This window comes from Amblyomma americanum, chromosome 3 (genome assembly GCF_052857255.1).
Source record: "Amblyomma americanum isolate KBUSLIRL-KWMA chromosome 3, ASM5285725v1, whole genome shotgun sequence".
Classification (NCBI taxonomy): Eukaryota; Metazoa; Arthropoda; class Arachnida; order Ixodida; family Ixodidae; genus Amblyomma; species Amblyomma americanum.
Genome location: NC_135499.1, coordinates 168,712,864 through 168,727,058, shown reverse-complemented (window position 1 = coordinate 168,727,058; position 14,195 = coordinate 168,712,864). Strand labels below are relative to the sequence as shown.

At 46.2% G+C, this 14,195-nt stretch overlaps 2 protein-coding genes across 6 annotated transcripts in view; one reads left to right on the top strand and one right to left on the bottom strand.

The window, feature by feature from the left end:
- Nucleotides 1-1,198, bottom strand: part of Zn72D (Zinc-finger protein 72D) — a 46,715-nt gene extending 45,517 nt beyond the window's left edge. For 4 of the 5 annotated variants that reach the window (XR_013313377.1, XR_013313376.1, XM_077658695.1 and 1 more), the window contains exon 1: nt 1,063-1,198. Coding sequence is in view for 2 of the 5 variants with exons in the window: in XM_077658695.1 (XP_077514821.1) it covers nt 1,063-1,112 (50 nt within the window). In the remaining 3 variants the exon portion in view is untranslated. Of the gene's footprint in view, nt 1-799; nt 942-1,062 lie in introns of those variants that run through there. The other variant, XM_077658696.1, reaches the window with a different exon arrangement.
- A 351-nt stretch (nt 1,199-1,549) lies between these two features.
- Nucleotides 1,550-7,829, top strand: LOC144125371 (TIMELESS-interacting protein). The gene is made up of 6 exons (XM_077658694.1): nt 1,550-1,750; nt 1,830-1,945; nt 2,326-2,401; nt 2,483-2,605; nt 3,652-3,858; nt 5,526-7,829. The coding sequence occupies exons 1-6, from the start codon at nt 1,682-1,684 to the stop codon at nt 6,072-6,074; spliced, it is 1,140 nt and encodes a 379-aa protein (XP_077514820.1). The 5' UTR covers nt 1,550-1,681; the 3' UTR covers nt 6,075-7,829.
- Nucleotides 7,830-14,195: the final 6,366 nt, after the last annotated feature.

The following is a 14,195-nucleotide window of genomic DNA, read 5'->3' as shown; positions in this document are numbered from 1 at the left end:
AGCTGTCAACAAACGCGCCTAGAAAAATTATGTGCACGGCCTTTGCTGAATTTGCCGCCTTGACATGGTGTTTTTGGGAGGCTTCTTCACTCAAGAATCCCGTCAAACGAAATGTAGAAAGACGCTACTCGCACGTTTACATAAGCGCCTCCCGAATGCGCTCCTCATTGCCGCATAGAACGTGCACAGTCGCCCGCGCGCGCAGCATCGAGTCTTATTCGGTGATGACTGTTCATATACGGGCGCGACAAAATTTACGGAATTATTTTACAAGCTTCATCTTTTTATCACCGCCAGTGAGGTCTGTGCCCTCACTCCATAAAAATCTCAAGTTTTAGACATCGCAAGGTTCCCAACTGAAAGGGTTGAACCCTAGTGGTTACATCGGCAACAAAAAACAGCCTGTCCTTACCGCAGCTTCCAACGTTCTTTCGCTCTAGCGTGCATTCAGCCTCACTAGTCGGCCAATAAATGTGTCCAAAAAGCGCCACTGGGCGGCTCGTTCGTCTCAATGCCATTCTTCCCGTTTGATGAAATGACCAGAAAATCGCAGCACAGAATACGGCGTCGTGACGAAGACGTAAAGCTGAAACGGGAGCGCGCGGGCAGAGGTAGTAGTTGCCAATCTCTAAGAAATTACGAAGCACGGCCCGTCATAGCTTGCCCTAGCCATAAACTTGGCACCACGGAATGAATAAACTCGCCGCTTAACGCAGTTAAACCAATGGCTAGGCTTAGCCGTGCAACGCGTACTGTTCGAGTAACTGCGAACATGTCCTGTTCGAGATAATGCACCTACCTGTATTACCTTTTTGTCAAATTCCCGGCTTACGCTAAACAGTCAGCAATAACGTTACGCAATTATTTTCACGTAAAAAAGGTACTTCAGAACACAATGTGCACAACCGACGCCATCTTTGAAAGCTCATTCGACCACTGCCGGCAACCAAGCTTTTCACGCGGATTCCAGAACGGGTAAAAGCCAGCAGCTGCCGCGAAAGTCTCCACGTGCAACGATGCACAAGGCACAATAAAGTTTTGAATGAATTCAAATCTTCTTACCCATACTGTGCATTTCCTGCGGCAAACCCGAAATAGTTGTTCGCTGCCATTGCGGACAACCGATCAGGGGAATCAACGACAGGAAAAGATCACCACATCGACTTAGCAGTCCCGCATGTTCTTTTCTACTGTGATGTGGCGCTACTAAACAATAAAATAGTATTTTCTTTCAGAAGCAGTGTACGATTAACTAAAAAGTATATGAATACTTATTTGTTAGCCATTTACTTACCTTAAATTTTTATCTTGCAAATAACTACTTATATAACATAGGCTTTTTACAACAAACAACATTCAAAATATTCAATACTAATGACATTAATAAGCAAAACGTAGATAAAAAAAGAGAAAACTTATAAATAAATATTATATATTTAAAAACGACAGCTACGTCAAAAGCGGCCGAAAGCGAAACTGCAAAACAAATTACGTAAATTGCATGATTGCAAGCGCTTGAGTCTCAAAGCGCGCGAAACCAAGGCATTCACGGCTGCGACCAAGGCAAGACATGGCGTGACATGAACTGCGCTATCATCTTGATCGCCTCCGCTCGGTAAAAGTAACAGCACTTGTCATTAGTAGAAGTTGTTGAAATTTCATTTTGAGATCTACTGAAGCTATGGAAGGCTTGATGGAAGAAGACTATGCCTTGGACGATGCCGAGGACGACAACGCCGGAGCTCCCGAGGTTAGTTTATTCGTTTCACATTGTGCAGTGGTTCTTCTTAGCTGCTATTGTCTTCCCTATATTTCTTCGTATTCTTTAGGAAGCCATCGAAACGAGCGATAAGGCTGCAGAAGATCAAGAAGGAGCAGCAGAGGAAGCTAAACCTGCGCGGAAGCGCGTCGTTAAGAACCCTCGGCCTAAACTCAACAAAGACAGGTGAGATTCGGGGCACTTATTGCACTAAAAGAACCTTTGCATTTCTGATCAAAGGGAGAATTTGAAAGTAGTTAACTTGGTGATCAGCGTGAAAAACTAGGCAGGTTGACCGACAGTAATGAACGCCACGAGTTGCCATTTTCAGGCGGTCGTCGTTCAGGTCTGCCTGGGTCTTTATTTCAGCAGCATTGTAATGTATGGTCAGGGCGGTTTGCAGCAACACCGTGATCAACTTACCATAAAGTCTTCTTATTGAGCTTTCGCGGCGCGTCATTGAGTCCACCGAATGGACCGCACTTTCTGTTGCTGCAGTGTCTTTGTGGTGGTTCCAGTGATTTCGGCGCGTGGCTGCATGCACTTATTCGTGTGTTCCACCGTAGGCTTGCTAGCGCCAAAGGGATTCCTGAACTCCTGCGCATGTCCAAGAATATGCACTGGCGAGGAAAGGGTCATGAGGTAAAACTTAGATCCAAAACCATGCTACTTTACCCACCTTGAAAGCCATATTTCTTACTAACTCTTTTCCTGATTTCACAGCTCCACGATTTAGACACGACGTTGTCAGTGCTTGAGCACTGGAGTCATCGCCTCTTCCCTCAGCTGGATTCTGACAACTTTTTCAGTACTTTGGAAAGACTGGGCACCAAGCGCGAAGTGCAGGTTAGATATTTATGTATCTTTTGCTTGGCTGTAAACAGAAGGCCTAGCAAGGGATGTTTTCAGTGACAATTTTTTCATAAAATGATATTCCTCTTCCTTTTACTCAGTTGGCTCAGGTGATAGACTTTTAATTGCTGATGCAAGTTGTGCTTCTGTTGCAAGACAAGTGCGTGAGCTACTTGATAGTTGCACATTGAAGGTTTATCCTTTTAGGTAATGTTGTGTTAAGGCAGCTAAAACAGTCTTGCAGTTTTGGATTGCTCATTTCAACTTTCTATGGTAGAGCAGCTTGCTGCAGCCATTATGACGGAATTTGGCTTGGAAGTTAGAGTGACTCCAGCTCTTTTGTCAACGACAGGAAGTTCGTGCAGCATTTTTTTTTTTGGCATAAGAATATTTTGCTGGTGCCATTACAGTGTGAACCCATTGCAGTAGGTTTTGATCAAGTATGTTGGGTGAATGCGGAAGGACTGTTCCTCTCATTCCTACCTTTTAATATTCGCCTTGACAAAGCCATCTTTGTTCCCAACCTACTTTCGCTTTGCTATTTCCCTTAACTCTGTCGAAGCCTCCATTATGACTGGTTGTACTTGACTGTGTTGCATCACATTCAAAGAGTACTGACATTTTTACCGATGTAACCTCCAGCTGCAGAGTACAAAAAGACCTTGAAACTCTGTAGGTAGGTACTTTAAAGTATATATTGAACACAAATGTGCCATTTTTGAAAAATCAGAATTTTCGAATTTTTTACCATTTCAATACCTGCGTCTCTTCTTAACCTAGAATTTCGGGTAACACAATAGGCGGCCACAGTCAGTGTAATAAAATATATGGTTGTACACTTTTTTGGTGCTGCTTTTATGCTTGTGCAGATGCTAACTTTTGGTGCTGCTGCATGGGCAGCATCAAGACATGGAAATACCGTTGCTTTTTCTTTTTGAAACTTGCAAATATTGCACTCTTCACAGCAGTGAGGGAGTGCTGTTTCCAGGCTCCTCAGTTCTATCAATGCCAGCCTGACAGTGTGCATTTCACCGTGACAGACTTACATGCGCAAGTTACGGATGGGCTTGGAGGGTGATCCTGCAGATGGTGACCAGCCATTTGTGGAGAAGTTGGACGACGTGATTGTGGAAGAGGAAGAGGAGCCAACATTTGAGGACCCATTTTCATCGCTGCTTGGGCCGAGCTTACAAGCGGACAACCAGCAAATGTCCTCAACCGAGGTGCCCCCATCTCAGCATACCAATGTGAGCCATCTCTCCTCTGTTCATGCAGTTATATTACTCCCTTGTAATGCATTTGCAGCAGGCCATTGCATCAGTGTTTCAGGTTGCATGGAAAAGATACAGGTTTTTATGGTTGGCTATATCTTGTTAAGATTTAGTCGACCATCTCTGCTGAACCTAGCAGCACGCATTATTTATTAACTCCACCATTGTGTCGCAGTGCTATCCAGCAAGATTTTGTCCCTTTCGACCTTTCGAGTGCAGCTGATATTTTGCAGTTCTTGCTGTGTTTTCCAGGCACCTTTGAGGTGTTCACGGGAATGCCGTAAATGGAGAAAAGCATGTTGTCAATATGTGGGAAGCCTCTTTGTTAGTTAGCTGCATTGCTGTTGTCGTGACCTCCGGTTAGGGCACATGTGTATAGCCAGCTAAAACACTTTTACTTCTGCGAAGTGCGAACATGGAAGTAAACACCTGCAGTGCATAGGATTGTTAATAAACTGTCTCTTGCAACAACGATGATTCTTAGTGACTAGTCTAAAAGTGCCTTGTTCAGTCTATTTCTTATTGCAAAAAAAAGTGGCAACTTCTGAGAAGTCTTTAAACCTTTCAGACGCTTAGAACACAATTGTGTCGACAGCAAACTCGCAGCTTTTTCATAGAGTGTGCTTCACCTAGGAGTGATTTCATTGTTTCAGTCGAATTTAGCAATCTTGTCACAAATAAGTTGGCTTTTTGTGTCATACAGAAAATACAGTAAATAATACTCAGTAAACAGTGAGCTTGGTAGCAGGTCATCTGCCTTTTTTATGCAGACAGATTTTGCCACCTGTAATACCTTGGATCGTTTTTGCTCAGTGTTGAGAGTAACGAGCACTTTCAAAACATAAAAGGATTCCACGATCGCTGGGGTGCTTACTTGACATATCTGGGCATTTGGATGTTACTATCTCTAATCTCACACTTTGTGTGGAATTTTGCATGTCCTTGTAAAAAATTACCTGCTGGGCTTTTGCGCTAGAAAACTAACAAATTGCCTTTCTTGAGGCCTGAATATAGTGTTTAGGCGGAAAAATAATTCTGTTCGAACAAAACAAAAAATGGCACCGGAAATGGTTAATGGAGCGTGCAACACCATATGACTTGTCTTTAAATATGTTTAAACCATTGGTTTATTAACTGTTAGGTTAAAAATAGCTATTCTGATCTGCACTTATTCTCATGGCCGTGAAGCAGCCTTCGTATTTTGTATAACCAAATAAAAATGTTACCATTTTCTGATCACAGCATGACTGTGCTAAGAGCACTTACTATCTGACTGTTAGGGGCTTAATGTCCGTGGGAATATCAGCCCAATAAGAAATGGAGCGGACACGTAACCTGGATAGCCATGTGGAGCTTGGTTCCACAACTTGTTGCCTGTGACTGCTTGATGGTGTGTAATCTTGATAAACAAGCGTGAGAGCCGAGCTCTGAAAACTCTATGTGTATCATCTTTCCCTCTTTGTGTTGGTTTTTGTGATGTTTCCAACCGACATAATAGTATGAACCTGCACAAAGCACTTTTTCAGCTCATAATTTGGTTGCTATTGACATGAGTACTGTATTCATGGCCTAGACAATTTGTTGCATTCAGTGATGCTGCGGCTGCTTTCAAAGCTTCAGGCAATGGTGCTCTCATGTTTCAGGAAGCGAGCCAAGAGTTACTCGATCGCATGGAGAGGAGTAGGCAGCAAGCTCTGGAGCGACGTCGCTTGCGGCTGGCGCAGCAGGAACATTTGCTGAGAGACATGGATTCAGAGACTGGGGAACCTACATCGGTATTAGATGACAGTGCAAACATAGACCAGAAGACTGAGACACGGGAGGAGGCCTCAGAAGAGCAGAGTGTAATAGCAGTATCACCAAAGTGCCCGGATGAAGGCTCAGAGACAGTGGACCTTACAATGGTTTCAGGTGACATTGAACGTGTAGAGCCACAGACTGACACAATCCTTGACAGGCATCACAGAAGTGGGCTTGAAGAGCGTACTGAATCTGCTTCAGTGCTCAAGAGCCAAAATGTTGAAGATCTTGAGACTCTGGATCTTGCATCGGCTGCAGATGATGCTACAAGTGGAGAACAGCTGGCTGACGCACAATTGGATGCCTTTCAAGGCCACATTTCAGACCAAAGCGCAGTAGACTCGAATGTTCGACCACTTGCCATTGACGACAGCGATAGCAGTGTGGAGTGAACTGCAAAGACAACTTCACTGACTTGTCTGTACCTCCCTTGTGTATTTGGAACTTGTTTATTTTCAGGACATGTGCTATGAGTGACTCAAACCAGTAGGAGGGCGAGAATTGCTTCAAGCAGGTTGCAGTGTTCTCTGCTCAGATGAATTGCCTTGAACTGGTTGTGTATTAAGGAGCATGTATACAGTTGAGCCCAGGTACATCGAACCTGGATATATTTCGAATTATTGGCTATATCAGCTACACAGATTATTTCCTTGAAAATCCTCTGTAAAACTACAGCAAAAGTCGGGCGATATATCGAAGCCCAACCTCGCTCGTCATTCAATAAACTGAATGGCGTGCCGTGTCCCTGCAAGTGGTGCTGCTCCTAATGACGCTCTTCGGTCACTTTTCTCGCATGGGGAGGCTCGGCTGCGCGGCTTTGGGTTCCTGTTGGCAGTGCTAGTGTTGTGAAAACACGGGACGAGGTGAACGTGTGGTATGCTTGAGGGTGGCCTTCTGTCTCTTGTACTCATTTTCCTGGCAACATTGCTGTCATGCTGCGAAGCCAACTTAACTAACAAAGCCTAGTGGCCACCCTTTGTGTGGCGTTAAAACGGATGATTGGGCGAGTTGGTACGACATTTTCCTGAAGAACAGCACGAACTTGGATGAGGACTGAAGGAAGACACACAAACGGGTGCTGAAGGAAGACACAGACAGCGCCCCTCTGTGCGTCTTCCTTCAGTCCCCGTCTAAGTTCGTGCTGTTCTTCAGGAAAATGTGTGGCGTGCTTCGCATGCTTAGCCGCCAAAGGTGTTGCGGAAAGCAGCTGCACCTTAATTGCAATGAGCTATTATTTTATTTATAGTGCACTAGAATAGGACTAGACATCTTATGATAGGCAGGAGCTAAACCCATAGCACCGAAAGCCCCAAAGCAGGTTCGACCTAGCAGTGCCTAGTGAGTGGTATGCTGCCAGCTCACTGGCATGCGGCACATCGGTGCAAAAAGCAAGTCTCTAGCATGTGAGCACCGTATTCTTGCTTGTAAGCTACAGGTAAGCTTATCAATTGCCATTGTTTATATATTGAATTATTGCTTTATCAAATTAATTTGCATTTTCCTTTGAGTTCCATACATCTGAGTTCGACTATCTTCATGCTGTTCTACTAGATTGTAAAAGCATTTTGCAAGGAATTTTCATCTTGTCGGTCTGTTATGCTGCTGCTGTCTCTGGCCAGCCAGTTGTGAGCATGCATCTCTATTATGGTACCCTTTGTTTTATGTAGACGCGGACCTTTTTGGGTGCACTTATGCAAGTGAGCCCAGCAGCTTCTGCATTTATAAAACATTGTTCAGGGAGAAGCTTTTTTCGTCCATTGTTGAAATTGTTCAGGATGGTTATGCAAAGCACACTAGATTTTATGGCTATGGAGAAGCCAGCAAAATAGCTTTATTGTGTACTTGCTAAAAAGCAACATTGTATTCTGAAGGCAGTGACATTTTGTATGACAAGTGGCAAGGGATGCCTGATGCAGATTGTTAGGGGCAAAACTTCAGTTTAGTAAGCCAAAGCAAATGTTTCATTGTAGCTCTTCAATGCTTAAGATGTTCTATTCATGGAAAAGTTCATGCTGCCTAGCAAAACCAGTCTGCAAACTGCTGGCATTGGCTCTAACTGTATGTTACCTTTGATTTTTGCAAAATTGACTAGTGTCATCCTGTATGATTGACTTTCAGTGCGGAGTAAATGAAGGTCATTATCCCTGAAAGAAGGTTCTTGTTGATTGGCCAGGCTGTTCGATTGTTTGGATTGTACTTATTGTCTGTTTGGAGAGGCTAGTTCTGTCTTATGTATGTGTGCATGTGTGTGTGTGTGATTTTATATTATATATAATTTGCGCTGAAAGGCAAAGTTTGGCGTATCTTCATGTCGCTTTTCGTCTAGGTGTGCACTGTGGCATTTTCTTTATAGTTACCGCGCTGCTTCACGAATGCTTCGGTAAAAGTTGGGTGGTAAACTTTGGCACTACCAAAAGTATTCAAGTTACTTCGAGATGAGCGGCGGTGCTGGATTGGCGCAGTTATGTCGCAGCTATAAAGTCAACGAATTGGAATTATCTTGTCAGCAACGCGCGGCTGATCTAATTATCTTTTGAAATCGGTGTTCTAAATTTTCAGTCCACCAAGAATTTCTGAGTGGACTGCGATTTTGAATGGACAGTGATTTCGAGCAACTGATATCGAATTTTTGTGCTTTTTCTATGCATGGCTGCCTGTAGGGATCATGTAAAACGTTAGCAAGTGGCATATCCCTGTACGAGTAGCATGCAATGCTAGCCAATCGGAAGTGGGCCATGTGGCAACCCCATTTGTCGATAGAGTAGAATTTCCTGGTAAGCTCTTCACGGGACGTTGAAAAAAAAGCGTACCAGCAGGGAAATGGTCACCGAACACACTGAAAGCGAAGGGCAGGAGTGAACTGAGCTTGTTTCAGCCTCATCGCATGAAAAATTGTATATGACTGCCTGCCGCTTTTTTTTTTTCTTTCACTTCCTGCAAGCGTGGCATATGCTTCTATGAAATTTGCAAGGCTTTGTGGTCGTCACTATCAATTAGTGAGCCGTCACGGTGCCTCAGTGGGGTGCTCGGCTGCAGACCCGAAAGATGCAGGCTCGATCCCGGCCGCGGAGATCGCATTTCGATGGAGGCGAAATGCTAGAGGCGTGTACTGTGCGAAGTCAATGCAAGGTAAAAAAACCCAGGTGGTCGAAATTATCCGGAGTCCTCCACTACGGCATCTCTCGTATAGCCTGAGTCGCGTTGGGACCTTAAACCCCATAAACCAACCATAATCTCGATTAGCACTCGTGATTGTTCTGCACATGCGGAAGGCCCTGCAATGGCTTTCCATCTCTTAGAGCAGCTCTCAGTAGAAGGGAGTTAGTGGCAAGGAGGGAGCTTGTGGACAGCTTTTAACGCGATAGCGTTGAAGGGTCTCTGAAAAGGGTGTTTGGGCTTGTCTATAAATTGCTCGTATTATGTAGAGTACGGGCCACCGAGCGGCGGTCATGTCGTGTACAAGACCTCAAAAGCGAGCCGATAATTTACAATGCAATTTTTAAAACTTGCGCGCCTAGCAGCGACCAGCGGCGCCGGGCGTTCGCCCGAATCCGCGCTCAACGCGTCATTTAACCCTCGTTGCGTCAGCACCGGACTGCTAGCTTGGTTCGCGCGCGTCGGCAGCCGGCGGAAGGGCCGAGTGCGAGGGCCCGGCGTAGGAGCGCCGACATTTCAGCGTGCAAAAAGAGAGGGAAAGGCGCGAAGACACGGAAATTCAAATTTTGATTACAGATAACTCAGCTTCCACGAAACGCATCTAAAAAATTCTTACTGAAGGATATTTGTGAAGCGGCGACCTTCAGCATCCTAGGCACATCGCATCTTTGTTAAAAACCCCTTTCACAGCCCCTTTAAGGGCGTCGTCCAGAAAATCCGGTGTCGGCGTTGTGAACATGACTCTGGCAGGCGATGCTCAGAGAGCAACCTAGGAGGCAGGTGGGCCACCTAGGTCGCGTGACCTTGCGGCGTCATCACTACCTTCCAACCATATAGTAAGCAAACTGCCCACCGTGGCAGGTGGCCGTTAATAATTGGTCGCTTGGGATCAACCTGGGCCACCGCTGGGAGCGCCTGCCATCGCAGGGCAGTGGCGCATCGCTCAACCACTACGCCTGGAGGAGCATGAGGACTCCCAGGGATCTATGAATGTAGAGAATGACATTCTGCAGATATGGGAATTAGCCCACTACGCTATCGCGTCATACCCTTAAGGCGAACCTTAATATGTCCCCTCCAATTTTGAAGCTGCGGCACGCGTTAGCTTGTGAGTCGTTTTCACGGCGACTGCTTTAATCCTGCGCAATTATCACATATTACAATCCAGAAATTCTGCCCTTCCAAGTCAGTGCGGGAAGTTGCATCTGATGTCCGCTCCTCCCGCTGAAATCGGAGGCAAGTAAATTTCGCTTGCGGAGCCAAATCGACCAGGCGGGGAAAGAAAAACCTCCAAGAGGGCACGGAAGGAGTGGAGGATCTATTATATCACCCCTGCTATTTAACGTAGCAGTGATTGGCTTGGCAAGAAGGCTAGAAGGAACTGAAGGCATCGGCCATGCAATATATGCCGACGGCATTACTATTTGGGCAATTAAAGGCTCCCTTGGAGACAAGTAAGAAATTTCATGCTGCAGCTACCTGTGTAGAAAAGTACGTCTTAGCACGCGGGCTAGCGTGCTCCGCGATGTCGGAACTAATCACAGTCAGGAAAAAGGAGCAAGTAGAAACGCACCCAGGCCTCAAAGTTGTACTACGTAGCAAAGAAATTCCAGAGAAAAATACTGGTCAGAATACTGGATACGTGGATACAGTCGACCCAACGCTCTACCCACACACTCGCCCTACTAAAGACAGCAGCAACTCAGGTTGCAAGGATGATCAAGAGGATCACCAATAAAAGGCACGGGATGAAAGAGGAAGATACTCTCAAACTGGTGAGGAGTAAGCAGGGTAACTTACAGCCTGCCCTATCAGGTCCTAAACCGAACTGAGATGATTCATGCAGAGACCATCGTGCGTTCTGCATACAAGATAGCGCTCGGTCTGCCTGTATCGACATCTACGGAGAAGCTCCTGGCCCTAGGACTTCATAACACCTTTCAAGAGCACAAAGAAGCCCAGTTGAATACACAGCTCCTACGGCTCGTCCAACAGGGAGACCTCTTCTAAAAAGGCAAGGCTACGAAGAACAATTATGTTATTCGAGAAGGTAGTCAATATGCCAGCCGAAAACGTAAGCAACTTAAACTAGCCCCACTATCCAGGAACATATGGACCCTCGCCTATACCCAGGAAGACTTGACGCGAGAGCGAAGGCACTACAGAAGAAATTAGAAACTGAGAAGAACGCGGTATATGTGGATGCAGCCACGTATACAAGAACAACAATCGGAAAGCGGCGAATATGGCGGTGCGGGTTTCCACCTTCCGAGAAATCACCTGCGCATCACTACAAAACGCTCGGCCACGGAAGCTAGCTGTTGCTCTAGCGTCGGCGAAGGGCTACCGGACTGGGCGGTCACAAACTATCCTCACAGACTCTCAAGCGGCTTCCGAAACTACACAAACGGCAGGATAAGCTCAACTGCGCTCCGCGTACTTCTCGAAGCGGTTGGGGGAACCTGAAAACAATGAAGAAGGCAAAAAGCTAATCCAACATTGGATTATTTGGGTGCCAAGGCATGCAGGAATACAAGAGGCGGATCGGGTAGCCCGAGAATATACATAACCGAGCACCCTGCTCACTAACACCATGCTGTGCCCGGAAACTCTAAAGCATTTCGATCCTCAATTCGACGGCCAGTGCTCGCGCTGTGGAGAGGTGTCTGGCACCTACCACATGGTGTGGGCCTGCCAGCAAAACCCATCCCTACCCTCTATCCCAAACCCCACCCGAGAGGACTGGGAGGCGACCCTGTCCGGCTGCTGCACCCTCGAGGCCTAAAGGGCTTAATGCAGCGCGCCCGGGCTGCGGCAACCGCCAATGGGGTGCCTGACTAGGCATTCCACCTAGTGGCTGTAAGGGCGTGGCCTTTCAGGTCACGACCCCCAACACTCACTCTATGATTAAATAAATGTTTTCACCACCACCCATGGCATCCGACCTTGAGAAATTTCTCTACTCATGGCACGGGGGTACTCGGCAATCTTAGAACATCAGAGGACTGACGTAAGTACTAAGCAGGGAGGAGGCCATAGTATGGAGAAAACTCTAGAGAGGAATATATCCGAACCTTTACATTATGAGCATCCATATTCGGTGGTATACGCCGACAAGTGTCCGTGGTGCGGGGCGAAGCTCGCGCTTTATCACATCCCATGGGAGTGTCAGAAAACAGACGCTGTACAAATTATACAACAACCGCTGCGAAGACCAAAGAGGTCTAGTGCAGCGAGCTCAAAACTCGGTCAAGGCAAGCGGAGCCCTGGACTGAGGGCAGACGCTGAAGAGTCTTCCTGGATGGAAGACAACGTCGCCGAAGATATAGGCAGCCTTTTAGAGCTCAACACGAGAGAGAGAACTTTAATTTGCACCCGTCAAAAATGACGGGGGAGAAGGCTATAGCCTAAACCCCCATTCATTCCCCTAACCGTCGGCCGGAATCCCTTGGGACTCGGCGGCGGTCAGGGCGAGACCGATGACTTTGCGTTTTCCTTCTGCTTCATGGTTGAGCAATAAGGTCTCCCAAGATTGTATATTTCTATTCGGGTCGTTATAGAAAGGGCAGGTCCAGACCATGTGGACTAGATCTGCAATGCTATTACAGTGCGTACATCTAGGATTAAAGACTTCTGGATGCCATTTACTGTGCAGTTGACGGTTTGGAAACACCCCGGTTTGCAATTTCCTCCACATAATTTCCTCTTTCCTACCGGGCTGTTTATCTGCTGCTGGATAGGTCTTACGACCTGGAGCTTATAATGAGAAATGATTTCATGGAATGTTGCGAGTTCGTCACCCGATGGGAGGTGTTCCTCGCGTGGAGGCGACGCGTCAGCGGCGATTGACCGGAAAGTGAGCCCTCGGCGGTCGCGTACGCCTTCTCGTTCCCCCACAGGCCCTGATGAACCGGGGACCAGATCAGTGAGATTTTATTTTATTCCATTATGCCCCGCGCGTTCCGGGGACGATGTCAGCCACCGGGGTGTACCATTTTCGACGACGGGTTGGTAGGGGCCATTCACAGCGGTGGACACACCGAATTTTAGTTGTGTGTTTTTGTTTGTAATAATACGCAGCACATTACAAAACACGGAAAGCCCTCTGAATTGCGCCGAAAATCGATAAACAAGTTAAGTGAATTTCCTGTCATGTTCTTTCGGGTTTAACAGCCAAACGATGGCTTTTACGACGAGTTGGGGGTACGTGAGGCACGCAAAAACTGCAGCACAGCATGGTCGCTGCTTTCTTCGCTTTAATTCACGCAAGGCTAGCGAAGAGCTGGAATAACAAAAACTGCAAAAGCTGTGATAATATTGCAGTTTTTGTGTGGCTCACGTTACCTCAACTCATCTTTTAAATCACAGCCACCGTTCGGCTGTTGAAACTATAACATGATAAAAAAAATGTCCATAATAAATTATTAAGCTGGCTTAGATGAATCCCACGCCGGGACTCATGCGTACAGTTGTCCATTGGACGAGCAAGAAGCGAAAGATCAGCAACAGTGAAACTAAAATTTAAAAAAAATATCTGCAGGAAACGCAAGAAATTCAAAACGATCGCGTAAACAGGCTACACGCCGTCTGGCTGGAGAACTGCCTAGTCTGTAGCAAGTAGTGGAACAAAACAGCATCGGTATCTTTCTGGATACGGTTTTTTGATGCGTATACTCCCAAAGAATGCCTGTAGGCGCCCATGGAGGCAACCTCATATTGATCTGGAAGGAAGAATAATAAGGTATTAATTTTAGAAGGGTGTCCAACATAGCGCCGTGCACTGTCTCATTTTGCACAAGAGGTCTGTGCAAAATGCGACATTTTAAACCTCCGAATATCATAAAATTTTACTGCGTTTCGCTTGAGCGAGTATCCTCATGTTTACTAAGTGCTATGACGGGAGGGTAGCAAGTGATCGTGTGATAATCAATTTTTTGCTTGAGCTTGTTAGTAAAAAAAAATATTATTTGCAAACTTGTGTCACGTTTTGCCCTACTCTTCCCTATACATGCTGCTGCTAAAGATTGCTGTTTGCAGCGATTTTCCACAGCAGTTTGATGGCTATTTGTGTCACACTGCATGACGAGATCTGACCCGCATATACGATTGTAAGTGTATGAAAGCAGAAGTGTGGACAGGTTGGTGGATAGACATGGGGAATAAACAGCGCAAACTAACGGGACACGCACGAGAAAAAAGCGCTTGCGGTGTCTTTCTTCTCGTTTGTGTTCCATTAGTTTGCGCTGTTTGTCGCATCCGTATACAAGCGTGCCACTGAAGAAGCATGAATTTTGGATCGCAGAACGGACGCAGCGGCCGGTGTCATTGAAGTGCACCAAAAAGCCATAAAGTGCGGC

Coding starts and splice junctions, on each gene's coding strand:
- LOC144125371 (XM_077658694.1), top strand. CDS start 1,682: ATGGAAGGCTTGATGGAAGAAGACTATGCCTTGGACGATGCCGAGGAC. Junction 1,946..2,325: donor CCTAAACTCAACAAAGACAG/GTGAGATTCGGG, acceptor GTTCCACCGTAG/GCTTGCTAGCGCCAAAGGGA. Junction 2,606..3,651: donor GCACCAAGCGCGAAGTGCAG/GTTAGATATTTA, acceptor TCACCGTGACAG/ACTTACATGCGCAAGTTACG.